Source organism: Myripristis murdjan, chromosome 12 (genome assembly GCF_902150065.1).
Source record: "Myripristis murdjan chromosome 12, fMyrMur1.1, whole genome shotgun sequence".
Lineage (NCBI taxonomy): Eukaryota > Metazoa > Chordata > Actinopteri > Holocentriformes > Holocentridae > Myripristis > Myripristis murdjan.
In genome coordinates, this window is record NC_043991.1 from 8137764 (window position 1) to 8161348 (window position 23585).

The 23585-nt window shown below is 41.6% G+C and overlaps 2 protein-coding genes across 3 annotated transcripts in view; both read right to left on the minus strand.

Annotated features, from left to right (window-relative positions):
- The window catches only part of npr2 (natriuretic peptide receptor 2), a 55755-nt gene extending 46604 nt beyond the window's left edge, over positions 1 to 9151 (minus strand). Inside the window, exons 1-2 of the mRNA XM_030066040.1 lie at positions 8176 to 9151; positions 3072 to 3253 (exon numbers count right to left, since the gene is read on the minus strand). Coding sequence (XP_029921900.1) covers positions 3072 to 3253; positions 8176 to 8875 — 882 coding nt within the window. The 5' untranslated portion in view covers positions 8876 to 9151. The remainder of the gene's footprint in view (positions 1 to 3071; positions 3254 to 8175) is intronic.
- Positions 9152 to 12784: 3633 nt separating this feature from the next.
- alad (aminolevulinate dehydratase) lies at positions 12785 to 23192 on the minus strand. 2 transcript variants are annotated; one of them, XM_030064703.1, is made up of 12 exons: positions 23063 to 23192; positions 21876 to 22003; positions 21226 to 21276; positions 19958 to 20054; positions 18953 to 19088; positions 17315 to 17398; positions 17045 to 17133; positions 16440 to 16495; positions 16268 to 16355; positions 15495 to 15581; positions 14162 to 14291; positions 12785 to 13375 (listed from the first exon to the last, which is right to left on the minus strand). In XM_030064703.1, exons 2-12 carry the CDS (start codon positions 21992 to 21994, stop codon positions 13317 to 13319), a joined length of 996 nt encoding a protein of 331 aa, XP_029920563.1. In that variant the 5' UTR covers positions 21995 to 22003; positions 23063 to 23192; the 3' UTR covers positions 12785 to 13316. The 2 variants fall into 2 exon arrangements, with proteins under 2 accessions (XP_029920563.1, XP_029920564.1); XM_030064704.1 differs by lacking the exon at positions 23063 to 23192 and having other exon boundaries at positions 21876 to 22022.
- Between the last annotated feature and the right edge of the window lie 393 nt (positions 23193 to 23585).

Consider the following 23585-nt stretch of genomic DNA (forward strand, 5'->3'; position numbering starts at 1 on the left):
TTAAGATTTAAGCAACAATAGTAAGATCCAAACAAGAATCAAGTCATCAAGCTTTCACATGATTTTATTGGATTATTAAAAAGGAAATCATGTCTGGACAAAATGCCAAACTAAACAATGTGCGGCTGAGATATTAAAAAAAAAAAGAGATGAACACAGCGTTGGAGGAAGATGTGTGCCGTAAATCTGTTCAATCCATTTTTTTTCTCCCGGTTTTGTATTTGGAACACGGTTACAAATCGTTAGTGGTGCTGACTTGGAGGCTTAACGTTTGATTAACCATTTGGACGGAAAAATACGGTTTGAGCCAGAAACTTCAATCCGCAGTAATCTTCCACTGACCTTTGATTCTGATGATATTTTCTCCCCCCTGGCAAAAGCTCGTATGTTGCTACTGTCACCAAAAACTCCAGATTTAGGGAGTTCTACAAAACCTGCACTGATGTCTACGGAAAAAAAAAAAAAAAAAAAAAAAAAAAATCAGCAGCAGCAGCTTTTTCCATTCTTGGAAAGCTGTGCTCTTCTACGATACAAGTTTTTCATGTGACAACAGAGATATGAAACCCGCCGCCAAACCTCCACAAGCAGTCGTTGCTGTGAAGGCGGCGCGTTGCCATAATGAAGCACCTTATGGCCTGCAGAAAAATTAACATCTTGCATAATCAGCAAACGAGGAGCCAAAACCTCATTCTTCAGCCGGGGGTTAAGAGGAGTTCACCGACGGATGAGCAGGCATTAGACACGATTTGCTGGCGGCGAAGGTGTGCAAATGCATGGTTTCAAACATATGTGTGTCTTAATGAGTGTTTTAATCTTACGTTCACTATAAAAATAGTTTTAACACATTTTTAACCCTAACACAGGCTAACCACAGGCTTTACCCACTCTCAGTCAGGTAATTTCCCGTCTTTTCAGCACCGTTTCATTTGTTTCATGGAACAAAAATGACAATATGAAGTCAGATTAATATGAATGGATCACTCCCCTCATTTCAAGACAAAACCACTTGATTAAAAAAAAATAAAACACTGCTTTGACTGCATGCGAAATAGGACTGAATACCAGTGAATACTAAATGAATACTAAATACTCAATACTGAGGCTGAATGCTAAGTCGGTGAAGATTACTCTGCAATGAAATGATGCTCTTGCATTACCGCCTTAATTAAACATTTCAGAGGAACACAAGGCTGAACATACGCGTGCATTTCCAATTCTGAGGAGATAAAAGGTGGAGACGTGGGAGGAATTACGCACTCCGGAGCTATGATCAATTAGTACAGAGCGAGACTTACATTTTCAGAATATCTATGAAGCTGTTAAACTCTGAAACTTAATGTCACGCTGTGTTGCACCAACAAACTAATAGAAGAACTCTGGCCACGATAGAAAGGCCTGATTCTGGGTCTTTGGGGCAGATACCAGATCAATAAGAGTAAAAAAAAAAAAATACTTAACAGATACTTTTAAGTACATTCAAACACACATAAGAAGCAATGAATGATCAAATTTGGTAATCAAATAGTTATAATAAACATATTTTACAGTTGTACAATGATTTTCTTCACACAATCTGCACCACCATCTGCTCAGCTGTGATTCCCTGCTTCACGGCTCACCTACTAAATTAAGTATTGTAAACAAACAAGTCTGCTGGACAAGGTATTTAAAAACACAGATTTTACATGAACTCAAGCCATTTTTACTGCAGCATCCACTTTTTTTCTTTTTTGCAAATTGGCAAACATACAGCATGTGCCAATACTGGACAGCCAATATATTGTTCCATTACATAAATTTGCCATAATCAATCTGATATTTCATACATCTAAATTATAAAGAAGCCATTTTCTTTCAGAATTTTGTGAGTACTGGGTAAGTAGCCGGGTGTTTTGCGAAGCCTGTGACATTCAGGAAGATAAATTAGGTGAGGAGCACATCTGTCCTCACTCGTGCACTAATTTGTCGGGCTAAATGGCTTCCTGTGAAAAAAAAACATCCTCTCGTTCATTAATGTCAAGCAAGAATTTGACTCTTCAGAGGGGTTCAAAGAGGTTGGACAGGCGGGCTTTTTTGGGAGACGTTTGGCCGTCCAGCAGCAAAAACGATGGCGCTTCCTGCTCATCCGAGTGCACAGACGCTTTTCTTGTGCACGCTTATGATTTCCATAAAAGTTTTATCCGCTTGTGCTTGGCCATTCTATGTTTGGCTGTATTATTATTATCATTCTCAAAGAGCGCCTCACTTCAAACGAGGTTTATTGGGGGTAAAGCTGAGATCCGATGGAGGGAGCTGGATGCATTTCAGTCAGTAACCTTGGAGCAAACCAAGTGGCTTGTGTGGTTTAGGGTTCAGAGAGCAAAATTCAAGCTGAATAGACGATTCTATCTTTCTGCAGGCATACATACCTAATATCCCTGAAACTATTCATCTCGCCAAAAAAAAACAGCAACCATGACATGTCATTTAATATAACATCAGGCCTTAAAATCTTCCTTCACGTACACCAAAGTGCAAATGTCGAAAGAATTCTTTTTGAACCGAGTGACAGTCTCGATGCTAACACAGTTGCGAACACACAGCGGCGGGCTTGATTGCACAGATACTGTCACTTGTTTGAAGAACATTTTTGAGATTCAGCGGTTCTCTGTAACTCAATAAAAAGTAGAACATGACTCTGACAGCAGCGAGGCCCTGAGGTTTTGGCCCGGCGCTGTGCACACATGATGAAGAGAGACTGTGAATTGCATATCTTTAGTCAGAGACGTCCATTGCTCCAGCCAAGTGGTGGTTTCTGTCTCGTACCTCTGCCTGCTTCCAATTACAAAGCAGGGTGAAACACTGACAGTCCACGACCAATAAATCTACAAACCATCTGAACACAATCGCTCAAAACGTCCTCTACATTAAACTCTGTGAATGAAAACGGATGATGAAAATGGATTGGTAGCTTGATTACAAGAGCCTTTGTGTCTCTTTCCATGTGTGTGCGAGTTCATGTGTGTGGCTGTGCATGTGTGTGGGCGCATATGTATGTGTGTGTGTGTGTGTGTGTGCCGTGCATGCTGTACCTTGAACACCTTGATGGGGTCGACCCAGTCGGAGTCCGAGTTCTGCCACGGTTTGCGCTCCGTGAGGCTCTCGGCGAACACGTCCAGGTAGAAGATGACGTAGTTCTCAGGGTCGGGGATCTCGCTCTGAAACAGCTTCATGATGCTCAGGAAAGTCTCCAGGGGGCCGCAGATATAAACAACTATAAAGACAACAACAGGGAGAAGAGATAAAGTCTATCTTACTCGCTCACTTGCGACTGGGAACAGCCTTAAGATCTTTCTTGCCTTTAAACAACGGATACAAATGCACTTGTTCCCAGTGCAATTTGTTTTGAGAGCGTTCCTGAACTGAGCATCTTAAAGCAATACTCCAACATTCTAGACAAAATACCCTTTTTCGACTTACACAGACTGAGACAAGATGTTAGATACCATTTTCATCTCTAAGTCCAGTGGTTTGGTTCCTATGGGTAGCATTTTGCGTTAAATTGTCTGAATAAGACATCTTTGAAGTTGCTGTAAGGTTTATTTGCTCATTTTCACCGAGCTAGGCTAATGACTCCCATAGATTCCGAGTCTTTATGCTAAGCTAACTCGAAATGCTACACAGAGGAAACAAACCAGTGGACGTACAGACGTGAAAATGGTAACAAAAATCTTCCGATGAGTCAGAAAAAAGGGTATTTTGCTCAAAACGTTCAAGTATTCCTTTCATCCAACATGAAGTCACTTGATTCAGGAAATTTTCTCATTCCATAGGTAGATCTTTTTACCTGTTTAGTTGTTGTTGTTGTTGTTGTTTTGTTTTTTTTTTTACAATGGACATAATTTCCAGGGTGTATATGACATCAGTTTGTTTTAGAGTATCACCCTAAGGGACTGGTAGTAAATTTAGTTTCTGTCAAAATGTCATATCCACCATTATAAAGAAGTGACGCCCAACAAAAAGACAAAATCAAATGGGAGTTACAGCACTTTTTACAGGAGGGTACATCTTCATTCATTTGTGGGTGAATGAAAATGCACAAACAGCAAAAATTTCAGTTTTCAGATACCGAATGATGAGCTTGGACTAAGGACATTATTTTTCTCAAAAATGGATAAATATTATTTTGGGAATGAACTGTTTGCCGCTTATAAAATCGTTTCAACTCTGTCATTTTGATACCTCAAGCGCATGTCTCTCAGTCATCACATTCATTTCATTTTCACCTTTCCCCAATATCCAATCCTAACCCACAGTCGGTCACATTTAATCAGGTATTTAGCTGACGCTCTTCTCCGGGAAACATAAAATGACTGACCCAGAGGGGATTCAGCGTCTTGCTCAAGGCCACCTCAACAGTGCAGGCAGCTGCTGCAGGACTCAAACCTGAGACCTTCCTGTCAAAAGACAGTCAGTCTAACCACTAGGTCACCCTGCTGGGTGTTGAGTCATGAATATAGCCTTAGCTTTATTTCCATTTGCAGCCTATGTCAGAGTGACTGCTGCCAGGCCCAGGGCAGCTCTCCCAGTTAACAGACATTTCCTCATGTGTGAGACCAAAGTCGGCAACAACTGCTGCCTAGACCCCAACTCTCATCTCTTCCAACATAGTTCACCGAGAGCCACGCCAAGTCGTCCTGCTGTCTCCTGGACCGCGCCCAAAACAAATGCACGAAACAGCCAGGGAAAAAAGTCCTCCTGTGTTGTAGTAATCATATGGATCTGCCGCGGCTTAACTTAATACAAAAGCACATGAAATTGTTTGGTACAATTTGTTCCACCTCACAGGCTCCAGGACGGTAATCAACCCTCCTCCTCACTCCTCTCTCCATCCTGACTTTTCAGTTTACAGAGCACAAGGTTGGATTAGATTGCGTGGCCATTATGCAGAGCGATACTGCTCAGTCTACCATCTGCGGCGCGTCTTGCACCGTCCCTCTGCTCCCCCCGTTAAGGCCTGCAGTAGCTGCACTTGTGCATCAGCACGCACTGAGAAACACAAGCGTTTATAGTATAGCATTTATGGTGATTAAGGTGGTTCTGCTTCTTAATTACTCTGGGTTTAGGTTACAAGCACAGAGACATATTGTTTTGGGTGGCTCCATAGATAATCACATGCGAGCACACCAATGGAAGTGAACCAATTACTGTGCTCACCATGTTGTTGTTTTTCCCCCAGTGGGATTATGCTGGGTTTTTATGACATGTATACTCAGTGTCATGTTTGTTTTATAGCTGAATGCCTTTCAGAGAAGATTATCCTCCAGTCCTTTGGGTTTTTATGCCCTAATCTGTCTGGGGTGGGCTTTAACGACTCTTGCATAAATAATTGAAAAAAAAAAATGATAATAAAATAAAATAAAAAGGCTTCTAGGTTTAGCTCTCGAGCTCTCCATCATAAAGAAAATGACAAGATGGATACAACAATGTGAAAACAGTCGCTACACGTCTGTCCTCCAAATACAGGTTCATCAATTAAACACCTTTATCCTGGGCTCCACCATGTAAGATGTTCTTTTCAACTCTCAACTGGAGCTTTTCAAGTTGGAAACACACCGACACATGTACTCCAAAAAAAAAAAAAAAAAAAAAAAAAACCAGCACAGCTTGATGTATTCTTCCACTCGACCACATGAAATTTTCCCTCCTGTGTGCTATTAATGGACTGAAAAGCACTCGGCAAGGTAATGGGAGCTGGAATACACACTAATACTCACAATATTTATTGTACTGGCTCTCGCATTTTGCCAGAAAACTGGGAACCTGGGGAGCTGGTGGGACTAATCCTGCAGGAGCATGCAATCACTTGGTCAGCTTGGACAAAGATCTATAATGATGCGTGGCTAAACATCAAAAGCCCCACTTCCCCCATCTCCGCTCAGACTCACAGACACACCGATTTGACCATCTGAATGTTGTAAACGGGGCGACGTTAAGTGTTGATAGCCTGGAGGTGATCTGTCGAGATAAAAGTAGGTGGAATGTCAGGCCGGGACAAGCCCTGACAAAACCATTATCTGCCGTGACCCCGAGCTCATAACTCCACTCCAGGGGTTTTGGGAAGACGTCTGGCAGCTCACACCATACCTCTTTTCCTGCTATAACACCCACTAATTACCTACGCCATGTTTATTCCATTATTTGTTGCTGCTGTTACTGTAACAACAGCTTGAGATGTTTGAAACGTACGTAACTCGGTTTGTTTTGCAACCATAGGCTACAGGGAGAGTAGCGCACCACACATCCAAAAGGTTATACCCTCAACAACAGTTGTTTTTGTTTATACCGAATTCACATTCTGGAGCTGCTGCTTGGCCGTAATGGCTCAATCCAAATGGGAAACATGAACACTCACTTTCCTGGTTTCATACAGTGTGTGTTTGTGTGTGTGTGTGTGTGTGTGTGTGTGTGTGTGTGTGTGTTGTAGCCTACTTCTTTTGCTTTTTACATATCAAGCTGGATCTCCAATGTGCATCAATGCTGCAAAACTAATTCCTAAAGAACCAGGAATACAGGAAATAAAAAAAAAAGATACTGTAGCACATCCATGCATTAGACTGATAACTCAGCTTTTCATTTCCTACCACCACTCTGAGCAAAACAGGGATTCAAATCTCTGGAAGCACACTGACTGAAGCATGTAATGTGTCAACTGATGTGAAACCGTGCAATGACCCTATTTCTGCAAAGAACAAAACAAAACTTTGCGCACAATTTCTGTCATTTTGGCAAATTCTAGATTTGCAGGTTGGACATCATCGGCTTGGTTGATGTTAGGTCAAATGTTTTCCACGTGTTGTTGCATTGCTCTCTCTCTCTCTCTCTCCCCACGCACGTAACACATGCAGACGGACACAAACGCACATGCAGCTGCGCGTAGGCTACGCCGGCGCAGGCACGCACAAATCTATAACCCCAACCCAGACACTGTCATGATCTCACGCTTCACTTCCACAACAATAGTAATGACTAAATCAACCCCATAATCCATTTGATTAAGTGAGATTAAAACGAGACAGGCGACGACTGATTTAACGACTGTTGCAAGATTTGTAGCGCAGTTCTTCAAACACACTTCCAGCACTGCGGGCCAAACTGCAATTTCAATTTGTCAAAAGCCCACTGAATAATTTCTGTTTACAAACGCCAACATAACTGAAAACGCATTTCTAATTAGATTTTTTTTTTTTTTTCATTAGTAGGCCTACACGTGCAAAAAAAAAAAAGCTCTGAATTTATAGTGAGCAAGGTGCGTGGTTCAATTCAAGACTCTATGTGAAGTGTGGCCTTGCAAGCGAGAATGCCAGGCATGTGTGGCTGAGGAGGCACGTGTATTTAACCCCCCCGCCTCTCCATATGAATACAAACACATGCGCGCTCTCTCTCTCTCTCACTCTCCTCCTAAAAAACGCAGGTGGTCCTCCTCCAGCAATAAACCAGGAGACTGGCCTCAGCCTAAACATTCCTGTGTAATAACTCTGAAATAAACAGGCTATTTTCTGCGCCTATTCCAGTCTACCTCTGTTTATATCTGCGGAAAATGCAATAACTGCGCAAAAGCTGATTTTCCCCTATTCTTGCATTTTAAGATGAGGAGGTAAAAAAAATCTTCTACAGCCTAAAGCAGCAAAAACAGAATCGCCACATTTTCCATTTTCCTATATGTTCAGTAAAAGGATGTTTCTTTCGTTTAAAGCACGGTTTGTTCCAACCAGGCAGCTTGTGTTGGACACGGGTGTGCATCCTCTACTATTTTCGAATTCTGGCTCTTAAGTCTTACCGGCTTATTTTCTCATTCAATAATGGATTAAAAAAAAAATCTGCCACCGACGACTGGCACGAAATAATTTCACTTGTCTCCAATGCAAAACAATTTGATAGAAAACTTTCCTTCAATCATTTGAGTGACAGCTTTTATCTTTAGTGGTCTGCTTTGGGCCGATTTAGAAAGACGCTGACTGGTTTCAGGGGAAATTATCAAACCTGGCGCAGATGGAAACAAGAGAAATGAACGTTTTTCACTTGTTTTAATGGGAAGCAAATTAAACCTCTGTGTCAGGTAGGCCTATAAGATTGACCTCATGGGACGATGGAGGCTATATATAGCCTATATATTTTTGTTTTGAATGAACTTACTTCTCCCGAGCTCTTTCATGAAAGTAATGAGTTCCTTGTACTCCTTGTAGTCGCTCTCGTACGGCAGGGCCTCCACCGTCATGTTCATCTCGGACTTCAGGTTCAGGTAAATTCCCTCCGACAGGAAGTAGTGCGGCCGGTCGTCCTGCCGCAGGTCGTGGAAGACCACCACGGCCCGGGACGTCCAGTTAAAGTGCGTGTGCAGGACGTTCACGAAGTCCCCCAGTTTGGTGGTGGACGGTCCGGTGCGCACAATCGTCCTGTACTCCTCCCGCTTGTCAAATCCATACGCGGGACCTCCTGCGGTGAACAGCGGGAGCTTCCAGTGGGACGCGAACCTCCCGACCGAGGCCAGCGGGTACACGCACCCCGGCCCGAAGAAGGCGTCCGGCGCTAAGTAAAGTTTGGCGTCCACGGCCACAACCTGGGCTTTGCTCTCTGCGCACGATCCGGCGACCGGGTCCTCGGTGCTGTAGTTCAAAATCCTCATGGAGCGGCCAACGAGGAGCCCGTGTTTGCGACTGAGGTCCTCGTGCGCCATGAGGATGGCCGGGAAAACCCGCGGCAGAGCCCACGGGTACTTGACGTGGTTGTCCGGCAGCATCACCGCCACGGTGATGTTACCTCCGCCGCACCTGGGCACGAGGCAGCAGGAGAGCACCGCGAGGAGGGAGCACGCCAGCGCGCACCGGCGTCCCATTTCTCCCGGTTAGTTTCCGAGCCGCGCGAGGAAAGTATACGGCCACCGCGAGCTCACCTTCTGGAGTGGAAAGACGACCGGCTGTGCTGCCCCGAGCCCAAACCATATGTCTCCCCCTCCTCTCTGTCTTCAAACTCAGACAAAGTGGGTGCGCAGCGACCTGCTGTGCCGGCACGTCTGCGTCATCTGCCTCGGCGCGGTAACTCGGCGTTGCGGTGAAAGTTGTGGCGCTTCCCGGAGCTCCTTCTCACCGCGCGCGGTCCTCACACTCCGGTGATGCCGAAGTCTCTCCGAGAGTGATAACGTTCATCCAGAGCGACTGCAAGTTGAATCAGTGGAAGCCTCCTGCTCAGCCCCCCGCACGTCACACACTGCAAGAAACACACCCACCTCTGCAAATGATCCAAACCTGCGCATCTTAAGTCTTACTTCTTTTTTTTTTTTTTTTTTAATTTGGAAATGTTGACAAGCGCACAATCCAGTGTTACAGTGATAAAGTAATATTTCCATTTTAAACACCATACAGCAGAGCCCCCCATCCCACCTACCTCAGGACACACACATAGAAGAGCAGAGAAAAAAAAAACGCGAACAATAAAATGTACGTCGTATTTCTCGTTTGTTTAAAAGCAAATGACCAGTAGCCGGCTCGCCACCAGGGTGATAGTAGCCTATTTCATTTCGCTTGCTTCTGGTGCTACTTTTGCACCAGTTATTTGATTTGTCTCACTTTGCTTTGTCATACTCATACATTCAGGATATAAGCATGAGAAAATTTCTGGAATAAATACAAGCGCACTGGGAACAGCTGAAGTGGCATTGAAGTGCCAAAGTGCCGATGCAAATTTATGCACGGTCAGTTAACATGATAATCATGATATTAATGAAATGAATGGGATTTTAAGACTGAAAATGAGACTTATGAGTTAAAAAAAGGCATCTTTTGCAGTGTGCCAACAGACTCTATCAAAACGGGTCTGAGGCGCCACCTGCCGTCCCCACTGTGTAATTGCTGAGAAATTAGGATTTTTTTTTCATGATCTCAATTTAAAGTGCGTACACCCACCCAGCAAGACCTTGAATTGGGATTTCAGGATGCATAATCTTTGAACTTTTCAAATTTAAGAAGCCATCGGTCAAACGTCTTACATACTGCAAAAAAGCACACATCATAATTTAGTTCAGTCCTTGGTCTTAAAATCTTGTTATCATTACAACAAACTAAAAAAAATTCCACCAGATGAGTGAAGTAAATGCCACCAATTCTCCAGTGGCGTTGATTTTCAGATCACTCCCAAGACACTGCACCTCTGGAAGAAAATATTTGACAGACGATTTGCTTCAGAAACAAATGGAAAACCCATCCAACATGCGATCTTATTATTATCATTCCCAGACTGTCTTAACACTCAACGCTCCAGTGGATTAGTACTTATTAAGGTTGCAATGGTTGATTTTTGAATGTGGCATCGTTTTTAAGCTCCAGCTGTGCCAGTGCCCGAGCTTATAACTTTAATCCAGATAAATCTACCAAAAACGTCACGGACCACTTGCATTTGTATCTACATTTGCCAGGACACCACAGCCTTATGAAGTTTGAAATACATTTGAACAGTGGAAAGAGTTTTACTCCATAATAATCACCCACTAGAGAGCACAGGAGACAGATTAATTTTATGAGTTTCCTTTCCATTTGAGACGTACAAATGGTAAAAGTATGACATCATAAACATCATAAACCTGGTCTGTTTCTATAAAGTCTTAGTCAAAAAGAAAACCAGTGATATATACAGCTCTCCAGATCCTGCAGCATGCAGGTTTTTATCAAATCCCATCAGTGTCAGAGTCACTTTAGAGGGAATATGATGTCAAACCAAAGGGCAACATTCACTTTGAATCCCAAATTGAGGATGAATCCAAATCGGACACTGACAGCTGTGACGCACAGAGCTTCATAACATGAAATTTATGAGATAAAATGTTAAGAAATGAAAATGCCTGTTTTCCGCGAAGCAGTCAGCTGAGTAATCCTTTGATATCACGCCTCTGTAATTTATCCTTGTTTTGTTTGTTTGACTCATCCATCAGTGGACTTTGGCTGGCGCCCTCCCGTCCATTAACCTCCATCTGGCCAGACAGGGTTCGACTCCAGAGGTGGAAGTAACTAATTACATGTACTCACATTACTGTTCCTGAGTAGCTGTTTTGTATACTTGTAGGGTACTTTTTCAAGTATTTTTTTTTAAGTAAGTAATTTTACTTTTACTTAAGTACCTTCTTGCTTCAGTATTGTCCTTCACTACATTTTAAATCAGATCCATTACACAGAGCAAATGATCAGTGACAGATTGTGGAACCTTTCACAATAAAAGCTCAGTCAGCAAAGATGAGAAGAGGAATCTGCGTCTACTTTGTTGGCTCTACTTTTTGGTCATTTCCAAATTTACAATAAAAGGTGTGGGTTGGCCTGGTTTGTCAGTTGAGCCTACAGGGTCCTCACTTCGATTTAGTGTAATGTCCCTTTAAAAGACTGTAGTTTGCAGCGTGTTCTCTCCTCCTTTCCTAACTGCATGGAAAACATCACATCTGGCACAGTCACTGTTTTGAAAAAGGAACTCAGTCCCTTATATTCTGAACACAATTTAAATGAGCTACTTTTAAACTTTTATTCTATTCTATTCTATTTACTTCACTTGATTTTTACAGCAGTACTTCTATTTCTACTGTAGAAAAATATTAGCAAAGTAACAGTACTTCTGCTTGAGAAGCAATCTGTAGTACTGTTTCCACCTCTGGTTTACACAAGTTCAAGGACAGGCAAAGTTAATTAGATAGAAACCTCTAACCAAAAAATAAATCAATAAAATTGACACACAGTGTCAGACTTACCATAAAAACAAGTTAATAAAACAGATACTGAAAACAAAATAAATCAGCAAATAAATCCAAAGTGTATCGAGACACAAGGCCACATCATGCTTTGTAAGGTAGAAGGAATTATAATCATTATGTGGATTTAATTTATGGATATTTTCTCTGAACCTGTTACAACACAGGGTTCATCTGTGAAAGAGACATGGCAGTATGCCTCCCTGTTCAAATAAAGGCTTAATACATGTTTGCATGTGTGCAGAGTGTGTGTGTCTGTGTTAGTGATCCAGTCTGGGTCAATACAGAAGAGTAAACTCCTCATCCTGGATGCAGTTTAGAGGTGAAAATATTCAGTTTTAAGAAATTCTTGGATGTTCCTGTCCTGATGCGAAAGATTTCGATAAAAGACAGTGAGGATATTGTTTGACATTTGGGGTAACTGCAGTCGGGGAGGGTTAGTAAGAAGGCTTTATTCCCTCAAGTTTCCTACACAGAGAGTTGGATTCAATCATTTCACGCTCCAGTGCCAAGAGTGCCACTCTGTTCTTTAGACGTTCACTTTCTTATTGAACCGTGGAGAAACTCACAGGGCCCCAGCAGCAAAGACATTTACATCAGTCTTGAAGGAGTATGCCAACATTTCGGGCAAAGTTCCCTTTTCCAACTTATCAAGACCGAGACTGAGCTTCGGAGTTGCTGTAAGGGTTTTTTCCACTTTGACAGAGCTAGGCTAACGACTCCCATAGACTTCAAGTGTTTATGCTAAGCTAACACAAAATGCTACCAATACAAACTGAAGCTCTGGACGTACAGAGGTGAAAGTGGTACCAAACATCCCGTCTCACTCTGGGTCAGAGTATTTCGCCCAAAAGTATTCCTTTAAAGCTCTGTATAAGTATCGTGATCCAGTTAACTCCAATAAAATAGGAAGGTCCGGCTTATTTGCGTATGGGTAGCAAAACAGTCAAGAGATGCTGTTACCAAAAGGTTTTTAATACACTCCAAGACTCAAAAAAAAAAAAAACAACACAACACTCACTTTTAAAGCAGCTCAAACCTCCCAAATATTTATTTAGTCTGGTCAAGAGAGTTTGTCAGGGACGACAGTGCTCTAATCGGGGCATTGATCACATATTACACATCTGTAAGGTCCACGTAAACACACACATTGTATTATTCTGACATTAAAGGGGGAAAATGGCTGATTATTCCATTACATGTTGCAGTTGAAACAGATTGGACACAAAAAAATAAACGGACAGGAGTATTTTACATTCTTACTGTTGAGCTAATTAGCAGCCCTTCAAAGCTTTAAGATTATTTGGATCCAGATCCCCTTTTTAGATTTCTGCTGCAAATCACTCCATCATCATAACTCGGACACAAACTGGTTTCATACGAACTCAAAATATACAAGTGCCATGAACTAGGGTGCACGTATCGCCTGTTCTCATACATTTGATTTCCAGCAGCCCCCATAATGTTGCCGCAACAGATTGTACGTTAAAAAAATGAGCCTTTGGTCCACCTGTCTTTCCGTCTGCTTGTCGTCTGGCTCGCTCCTTGTGCTCTACTCTTTGAGCCAGTCGAGCAGCTGAGGAGCGTAGTACGTGATGATGATGTCGGCGCCTGAAACACAGCGAGGAAGATATTTTTAAACAGCGTTAGGTCCAAAGATGGTGAAATGAAGCTTTATGTCGGCTGTGAACCTTTTTGAAACTTTGTGTTCATACTTGCAGTCAAATCAAGACACACCTTTACAGCTGAAAACACTTTTATTCAGATTTATTTGGTTAGCCTGTCTGTGTAGCTGCCCCATTTTTATTATTTACTGCTTTGTTTGATTTATTTCCTTGTCTGTGTTTTGGATTTTTTGTCTTATTTGCGCGTCTCTGTCCTCATTTGTTTCTTGTTGCTGTGATTTAACTGTCATTGCTGTTTTTACAATTGCATTTTATATGGCATTTTTAAATTAATCTAAAGGTGCTATAGGAATAAGCTTTACTTACTTACTTACTTTTTTGCATGTAATGCAGCATGCATAATTTTCGAAGATTCTCAATTTTTCCTAACATTTATTTATCTGTAATGTGAAGATTATATCGCAGTCGGCAGTCAACCTCTACAGCATATTTCTCGTTTTTTCTTTGTTTTGCTTAAATGAAACGCATATGTTCCTGAAATAAAACACGAAATGCTGGACTGGTGATGTAGTTTGTCATGCGGTAAGTCACGTTGTAAATGATCACAGGATTATATATCTAGAGCAGAGCGGGCAGCAGATGTGCTCGGTGCACAGGGCGCACACTCGGGTACAGGTGGTGTATGTATCGGACAAAGATGAGCACATCATTCCACATGACTACAGCCCTCCTCCCTCCCTCCCTCTCTCTCTCTCTCCCTCCCTCGCCTCACCTGCCCTGCGGAAAGCGGTCATCGCCTCCATGACGGCGGCCCGCAGGTCGAATGCTCCCGCCTGAGCTCCGTGCCACATCATGGCGAACTCCCCTGACACATTGTACACGGCCAGCGGGTGGGTGGGGTGCTAAAACAAATAAAGGATAAAAACAATTTGAAACAGTTGTCAGCGCTGGCCGAACAGTGGAACAAGTCCAGTGACGAAAGATATGTCATTTTGTTAATAATGACACAATATCTTCATTCCTGCATCTCCTGTATTAATATCTAAAGGAGAGGAGAAAGAGGAAAAGAAGAGCAAAGAAGAAAGGAAGAAAGAGTACAAAAAGATAGGTGAAATAATAACTATATAAGATTTAATTACATATTTATAGTTTGAAAGAATTTACAACTCAGGTTGCAAGGGAGGGCTAGGCCGGGGTCAAAAGATGGATGGGAGGTGCAGGTAAAGTTATAATTTGGATCACAAGCAGTTTAAATGGAAGTTGGAAAATTATTTGTAATTATCTCCCATCATTTTTTTTTTTTTTTCGTTTTTTGAATGTTTGGCCAAACACATTAATGTGCTTATCTTCTGGGTACACATCCCTTTTTTTTGTATTATTCACATCATTTATTTTGGTATTTCACTCCAACCCCGGTTTGCAAACGCATGTACATTTATAATGCATATGTGATTGGAGAACAAATAGTAGTAATTGTGTTATGGAATGGCAACACAATATTTCAGTTATTTGATTTTTTTTATGTGAAATTGCTTCTATAATGAAAGCAAATGGGAAAAAGACAACACAATTCTGGTCACAAGAAAAAAGAAAAAAGAAAAGATAATCAAGATAAGGAGAAATTTTGGTTTGAATCTGGCCTGGACCCTTTGCCGCATGTCATCCCCTCTCTGTTTGTTTGTTTATTTATTTATTTATTTAGAGAGGACAGTGCACATTAATTAACATTGCTGTAAATGTGCCAGTGTTAGCCAGAGGCTAGTTTACAACCGCAGTCCTCCGGCATGATGTTAAAGAACCATTAAAATATACAAAAAGGGACACAAGGATCGTAATACATAAAAACAGGGACACAGGAGACATAAAATTTAGAGTAAGAATACAACATATCCATGTGGGAAACAGAGACCGACAGACAATGACACTAAAAGAGAGACAATCAATTATGCAATGAAATAAAATTGGCCAAGATGGGCTGTCAGGGATGGATAAGTGAGATGGAGGCGCAGCAATGCAAAGACCACAGCAGGGTTTCTTGTTGGAGTTGTGCTAAGATGGACAGAATTTTTTATTCAGTTGAGTCAAAGAGTGAAATAGCTCCAAACCTTGTCCTTGACCTCTCTCACGATGTCCAGGTACGGCAGCCCCGGTTTCACCATCAGCATGTCCGCTCCTTCTCTCACGTCGCGGTCCTGCAGCACACAACAGCAGTGACGCTCGTGCACGGTTCAATGGAAGTGTGTGGTCGTATTTCTGATTGTAAGTATGTATGAACATGAATCTATGGGTGCATGTGTGTACGTGGTAGATATTTGTACACTCAGTGGCCACTTTATTAGGTCCACCAGTACAACCTAATACGATCGAATCCAATGTTTTGCTGTAAAGTTTCCTTCTCTGTTGCCTATAATGCTCAGGTTTTCTGTTTGTCACAGTAATAGAGGTGTTCATTCACTTCTGTGTTTGGCACTGAGCTCATAGTTAGTGCTGCTGTTGTACTGGACTGCATTTTATTGAGAGGTGTTTCCACTATTCTGTCCCCCCTCATGTATATAAATAGGGGAGGCCAAAAAATTAGAAACACCTCTCAATTTAATGTAGTTCAGTACAAGACCTCTGCAAACTACAACCTCAATAATAAACACAGAATTAACTTGGACACTGGACACTGAGTGTATAGTTTTATATTTTTATGAAGTACAATCATGTATACATGTTTTTCCATTTGTCATTAAAGTAAATTCTGCTTCTATTCAGTTGTCAACTGTGAGCATGAATGTAAATAAACTCAAACTCTTCGCACTGATATAACTTCAGTGTAACATCTGTAGTCAAAATACATGCACACACACAGACACACACACACACACAAGCTCACCACAGCTCGGATGGCTAGTCCCCTTGCCCCAGGCGGCAGCTGATAGCAGCGTCTATCCCCAAACGCAGGCTTGGACTGTGCAGCATCTCTACAAACAAACACAGAGTCCGTTTTCACTTCAAAGCTGTGTGTGACTTACAAGACCACGCCTGATCTTGGAGCACACGCTTACCTGAAGGGACCGTAATAACAGGAGGCAAACTTGGCACTGTAGCTCAGCACTGAAACCTGGAGAGACAAAAAACACAGGCAAACTCCTTTTTAAAAGAAGATTTTGTCAAATTTTGATTTTTTTTTTCTTCTCCCACACGGCCTGAAGACGACTCACACTGCAGGATTTATTTGTGCCTGGAGGATCATCTGGTTGAAGTTGTGGCACATTTTTGCAAATCACTGTTATTGTGTGTGCAATTGCCTGAGTAAAAACATTTTTGCATTGCGGTCATTTTGAAATCCCTTTATTTTTATAGCCTGAAATAGAGTGTGAATACCGACCCGGGCCAGTTGGGTCCTGTTGGGTCTTGACGGGGGCCCAAAAAATGATGGACCTACTGTCTGTTCTGGGAAACTTCCTGTATAGTGGTGGAGTTTACGTGCTAACCCTATGCCCTGATCGAACGCTCTAAATCTATTGCATCTATCTATAAAATTGTGAATCATACTGCAATCACAGTATCTGTCAAAATAACTGCAATGTGATTATTTCACCATGTTCACCGCAGTGAGTCAGTAAAGTTGAACTGTCCCTTTAAAACAGCAGCGTCCTCAGCCCTTTACCTTGTTGCCCATGCCATTGGCTATCAGTGCCTGTTTTATGGCCGCCACTCTCCCATCCATCATGTCAGACGGGGCGATGATGTGACAGCCTGGCGGACGACAGAAAATTTAGTCAACAATGTGTCCTTGTCATACGCTTGGTCATTTTAATTAATTAGGTCATAAAAAAAGAGAAAGTGAAACCAACTTAGGAGAGGGCAGAGTGGCATTTTGTGAATTATCAAGCTCTGCAGTTGGACTAAATGTTAATAAGGAGAGCCGAAGACTGACCCGCCTGGGCGTACGCCACTGCCACTTCTGCCAGGCGAAGGCAGCTGGCAGCGTTGTCCAGGGTGCCGTCCTCGTTTAGGATGCCTGAAAGACAGACACCCAGCAACATTCTGATGCAACTCATGATCAATAACCAAAAAACAAAACATGTGTTTCTCCTTGTTTTGTTTGATTTTTGGCGGGGATGCACCATATTGGATTTTTGCTAATATCCAATATGTCGATATCTGGCTGATTTTTTTTTTTTTGGTCAATTGCCTATGCTGATACTGATACAGTGGTGGAAACAAGTTTTCGGACACCCTTAAAATTTTACACAATCTCAAATATTATCATGAAATATTTGTGGAAAACTCTTCTTTGTGTTTCAAAAGGTGTAGCTGGATTAGACAGATACAAACAAATACAAATTATATTTTTTTGTTTATTGTTTATAAGAAAAACTAACAAAACTAAATTCTCCTGACCACAGAATCTTCTTCCAGTTCCTGGCTGTCCAGTTCTTGTGTGCCTGGGCTCGACGACGCCAGGCTAGCCTCTGTCTCTCATTGATCAGGGGCTTCTTGATGGCCTTGTAGGACCTTAAGCCATGATCTAAAAGTCGGCCACATGCAGTGCAGGTGGAACACTGGACACCAGTTTGATTTGACCACTGCTGCTGAAGCTCCTGTGATGTCATTGGGTGGTTTTGCCTGCACATGCGGATCAGGATGCGGCCATTTCTTGCTGAAGAAACCCTTGGACGCCCAGATCTTGGTTTGTCTTCCAAGCTGTTGGTTCGTCTGTATTTCTGCAGAGTGGATCCAACTGCTGAAGGACTGCATCTGCACTTCCTGGCTATCTGGCGGCAGCTGTACCCTTCCTGACTGAGAATCTTTATCTTCAGGCGTGTTTCCTGCATTAGGCTCCTTGTTTTAGCCATTTTTGTGTCTGAAGAACTTTCAAATGTGCTGGCTTTATATAGACACCAAGCTTGGCAACAAAAATTGTGTCTTTTAATAAAAAGAACGACCTTCATCACTGGTACCAAAATGATCCAATACTCAAAATTTCTTATGTATTTTTATGTAACCAATCAATTTTAAGTTTTTAATGGCTTTTTTTTAGGATTAGTTTAGTATTTTGGCTGTGACTGTACTAAAAGAAATTGCACTTGAAGACCTAAGAGTGATTCTTAATGCAATATTTCACAATGAATGGGGTGTCCGAAAACTTTTTTCCACCACTGTATATGCAAATATTTTTTCCACCTCATTGCAGAGAGCGTCAAGTCTCCCCTGTAGTGGGATTAACATATTATTATGCCTACTCTCAGCTCACTGGCAGATGCAAACATGGCCTGCAATGCTTTTGAAAAACTACACAATCACTGGACAAAATGAGAAAAACTACTTTGGTTTATGTAAAATGTGCCATATTCATTTTTACGTAACGTTTTCTCCCAAACGAGATTTAAACAGGCTTGGATGAGGCTCTCCCTGAGACAATCCTGACAACAGCCACAGCCAGGGCACATCTGACCTATTTCTCATATCAGCAGGATTTTTCATTTAAGGCCGATGCAGCCCTATTTTTTTTTTTTTTTTTTTTTTTCAGATTCATAATGAAAAGAGGCGGGTCATTCGTGGGGATACAGACCGCAGTGTCCGTGTGCTGTGTAAGGACACAGGCAGACGTCACACGCCACCAGCAGCTCCGGGAACGCAGATCTGATCTTCTTCACTGCCACTACAGCTGGAGTGTCAGCTGTGTCTGCACCAGAGCCCCGGTCATCCTGACGGCAAAAACACAGGGGATGAATATGGCTTGCTGCCGCTGAGGTTTGTTTGCAAACACATATGAACAAATATCCAAAAAAAAAAATAAAAATGCACGGCCGCTCAGTGAAGTTTCATTCTCGACAGCAAAGTCTGACTGTGGGACATCCTTTAAGTTTAACTGAATTTCTGCATGTCTATAGGATCACATGGCTGCTATTTGAGCACATAGACACTAAAATATTGAGCAAACATGATTTAAGACTACAGCAAACACATAAAAAGATCTAGCTCCAAAAGCATTGATTAGAAAATGTTTGAGCTCTAACTTTAAAAACCTCTGTTCTGTGGTAAAATCACTCTCTGGTAACGTTTTCGTGAGCTGAATTTACACCGTTTTTTTTTTTGTTTTTCCTTCGGCTGAGTGCCTCCTACACTAGCAGACAGTTTTCATAAAGACAAACAAAAGAAAATGAAAGTAAATAGTGGAGGTATAATCAGAGTCATAATCCATCACAAGGGAATTATTTTCTTTGGCACGGCCTTGTAAATCCACAACACACAACGAATAAACACACTAGGAATACTGCATTAAATTTATTATCATTTTATGAAAAATATGCTTATGGAAAAGGTATCAAGCAGTATCCAAGTGTTCCCCTCTGGCATGCAAAATGTGTGAACTGAGTAATTATATTCGTCTGTTTACTAGACAAGTAAAATTGCTTTTTTCTTTGACCTGTTCCTAAAAATAACAATGATATAAGGAAGACAATGGTGTTAGACAAAAAAAAAAAAAAAAAAATGCCCAGCAGCATCAATATTATACAGAAACCAATTTTAGGAGATTGAGTCTCCCTGTTGCAGCATTTTGTAGATTACATACCTTTGCTACTTTTGCAGGCACACCAAAAATCAGCACGCACTTCAAGCCTTTCTCCACAAGAGGGCGCAACATTCCCTCAATCTTGTTCACCCCATATCTGCGGACAGAAATGCCACATGAATGTTTCCTGTAATACTTCCAAAAGAAATAAATATGATCATCCTTGCCTGCTTTTATTCGAGGAAAAAGTTGAAGATGAAAAAAAAAAGAAATTAATAAGAAATTAAAATAATGATGCAATAATTTCACATCCCAAACAGGAATTTCCTGGTTTCTGTGACGTTGAGCCCCTGTGATTTCCTGGTGCTGTTTCTTTAAGACAGAATCAGAGTGACCTGAGGTGTGAACAGAGGCTGGTTTTGTGAGGGATTCAGGACTAACGGATTCTCTGGTTATCTGTGTGCAGGTCGGGCGCTCGGCTCCGGGCCCACCCTGTCTCACTGCAGTTATCTGGGGGAAACACCCTCGGCTCTCAGGGGCTCAGAGCTGCACTGCAGATAATACAGTCCTGTCCATTGTCAGCGTGTGTTGTGTGATTTTTAACAACACCTCAGTCACCGTGTCATGGCTTTCAAATGAGTGGTTAAGGACGCCTATAGGGGACGGAGTTCACTGAGGCACAATTATCTGTATTACTTGATGAACTGGTTTGAATGGAGGTCTAGGTGGAGTTAGGTACCAGCAGGGTGAATAAGTGAAAAGGCATGCGAGTGTGAACCATGTTATGCTTGTAGCAAATAAAAAATATAACCTTACTGTGTGTCAAACTCGCAGTATACAGATTTCAAACGATTCAAAACAGCCCAAACTCGATTAAAAATCAAAACTAAAGTAAGGCAAAGTTACTCCTTGATCATATCTTGCGATGTGAGGGGTAGAAAAGCAGTTTTTTTCCTCAGCATCCCAATGTCACACAAGGAAATTGCATCTTTTAAATTCAAACTACAACTCCCTGTGCTGCTTTTACAGAAACAAAAAATGTCTCCCACACACCACATTACATACAATATGATTAAGAACGCATTTCTTTTGCATTAATGTGTAATTTAGTGAGTCTGTGCTCAGCAAACCTACACTGGATAAATAAAAGGGAGGGGATAAAAACAAAAAAAATATCATATTGGCTGATACATTTTGGAGGCATGCAGGTGCTCAGACTCGCAGGTATGAACACATTTAAATCCTATGGGCTTCAAATTATGGGATGGTCTCTGACAACCAGGCCACTAAAAATGAGCAACATGCTGCTTATTGGTCATGCTTCTTACCTGGCCTGTCCCGGCAGGCTGCCGATGGGCTCCACTGCATCTGCACTGTCTCTGTGGGGTAGAACGACAGATTATGGACCGTGATCAAGATTCATGCATCTCAGAATAACTTCCTCATGCTGTCCTGACTGGATTAGTGCATTACTGGTCGTTTTCCCCTCTGCAGCTGCAGCCAAACTGAGGCAGGGCTGTTCCATCGTAGCAATAAATCAAAATCATGGAAGATCACAGTTATTCAACATGATTACTCATTGACTTTAGAAACATCCTGCATTGATATAACTTTAAAAAATGTTGTTTTTAAACAGTGGATTTCCTTTAACTTCCAGTATAACCATGCCACAGACTGGGTAAAAACTGAATTTGGGCTTTTAGTAAGGGGCACCGCTGCAAAGGAAAGGGCTGTGCTGGATGATTGTGAAGCAGAATGAAGCACAATTATGGTTTTATCAATTATTGTTTTCATAATCGTCGGTCATTGAAAATTTGATTAAGCCCAGTCCTACTATAAATCCCTGGTTGCACGTGTCAGCATGTGATGTGAAATTCAACTAATGGCAATTCACTTTACTGGTCACTTTAAGTCATTTCGACTACGATCACTTCTTTTTTTTTTTCTTTTTTTAAAAGTAAGGACTAGAGATTTTTACGTGATGAAGATTGGGTAGATGAGGTTGTCAGGTCTCAAATCGGCGGCGCAGGTCTGCCAGCATCGCAGCGTTGGGTGGAAGTAGCCACTGTGGAGGAGCGACTGAGCTGGCGTCTGCATCTTTTTTCCCTGAGAAAGAACAAAGAAAGAAAGAAAGAAAGAAAGAAAGAAAGAAAGAAAGAGAGAACAAAGTGAGAGAGGCGACAAATCAGGCACCGAGCAGAGCTAAATACTTTTCTCACGCAGGCTCCTTCTGCCTCAGCAAACTCATCAACAGTGACCAAGCACGCGTGACGCCGCTTCTCCAAACAGCAGCTTTCCTCTGGGCCTCGCCACACACACACACACACACACACTCAACATGTGTTTGCATCCTAAGAAGAAAGCATGAGCTGAAATATCTGTTTTTTTATGTTGTTTTATGTGAACGAATTGGGTAATTTGGCAAAACCAGTGCCCGAAATACACCTTTGACTTTCTTTTTTTATGCATCTGCAATAACACAGAGACATCAGAGACTTCAGAGCACAATGACACACTGGCACTTTTTTTTTTTTTTTTTTTTTTTTTTTTTTTTTTACAGCTGGAACAAACACAGTTTCTTTGCATTATGAAATATGAACACACATATTATCTCCATCTACTAGTGTTTACATGATCTGGTCTCACACTTTCTGCATTTCCACAAAGCCTATCTTAGGTATGCCTCTTCTGTATGAATAGGAAAGAGAAGAAAGTAAAGTAATAGACTAAACTTTATTTATAGGCCTAAAACGCAATTAAAAGGTGCTTTACAATAAAGGCAGAACACACTCAAACCCAGAGATGACAACAAAATTTTAAAAAGTGGGAGTGGGGGGAGCTGGAGGCGGGAGAGGGATTTTTTTTACAGATACCAGAGAGCAAGAAATGACATTATCGTTAATCTGACAGGCTGGTTTCCAGATTATTTTTTATTTTATGGCGTGCACTTTGATGCACAGGAGCAGATTTGACATTTTGAGCTGCCGGCCAACTCGTGTGCTCTTCCTGCAGCGAGCTGACGACATATTTAAACAGTTTGGAGGGCCGTTTGGGATTATCTGCTGTCGGAAACGGGATTAGACGAACACGCGAACACACAAATTCATTCATTTGTACTTTTAGCAGCCAACAACACTGATAAATGAATAAAGTGTGCAGTCATACCCTTGGAAGTAGGCGGCCGCGTCCCTCCTGTCCGCACTTCAGCCAACTAGTCCTGCTTCCTCTTCTTCCTCACCTTTTACTGAGGTTGGGCGTTTGAGGCTCTCTACCGCCACCTACTGAAGTGGAGCGGGGCTTACAGCAACCAAAACTGTGAGGAAACATTTTAGCTGACTGGAATTAAAAAAAAAAAAAAAAAAAAAAAAAAAGATAACTAACTCAAGCAATATTGTGTACTAATAAAACTAACAAAATAAAATAAAAATGATTCAGAAAAATGTTTTTAGTTTTAATTTTTTTTTCTTCTCGCCCTCCAATTATCCAGCATCACATTAAATTCATGAGGATACCCGCTCATGTAGGGCTGAGAGGAAACAACAATATCAGTGTTTCAGATTACCAACATTGCCTTAATTTTTCATATTTATTTTTTATCCTTGTGGTTATTTTATTTGTATTTTTTTTTACTTGTTCTAGCATTTTATAGTTTTTATTGTTGCAATTTTTAGTCTTGCATAATTTTATT

Excerpts from the sequence above, each read along its gene's own strand:
- alad (XM_030064703.1), bottom strand. The coding sequence starts at position 21,994 with ATGCAGACGCCAGCTCAGTCGCTCCTCCACAGTGGCTACTTCCACCCA. Across the intron at positions 21,277-21,875 it reads ATCTACCCAATCTTCATCAC|AGACAGTGCAGATGCAGTGG; the intron begins GTAAAAATCTCT and ends TCTACCCCACAG. Across the intron at positions 16,356-16,439 it reads TGTTATTACGGTCCCTTCAG|AGATGCTGCACAGTCCAAGC; the intron begins GTAAGCGTGTGC and ends GTTTGTTTGTAG.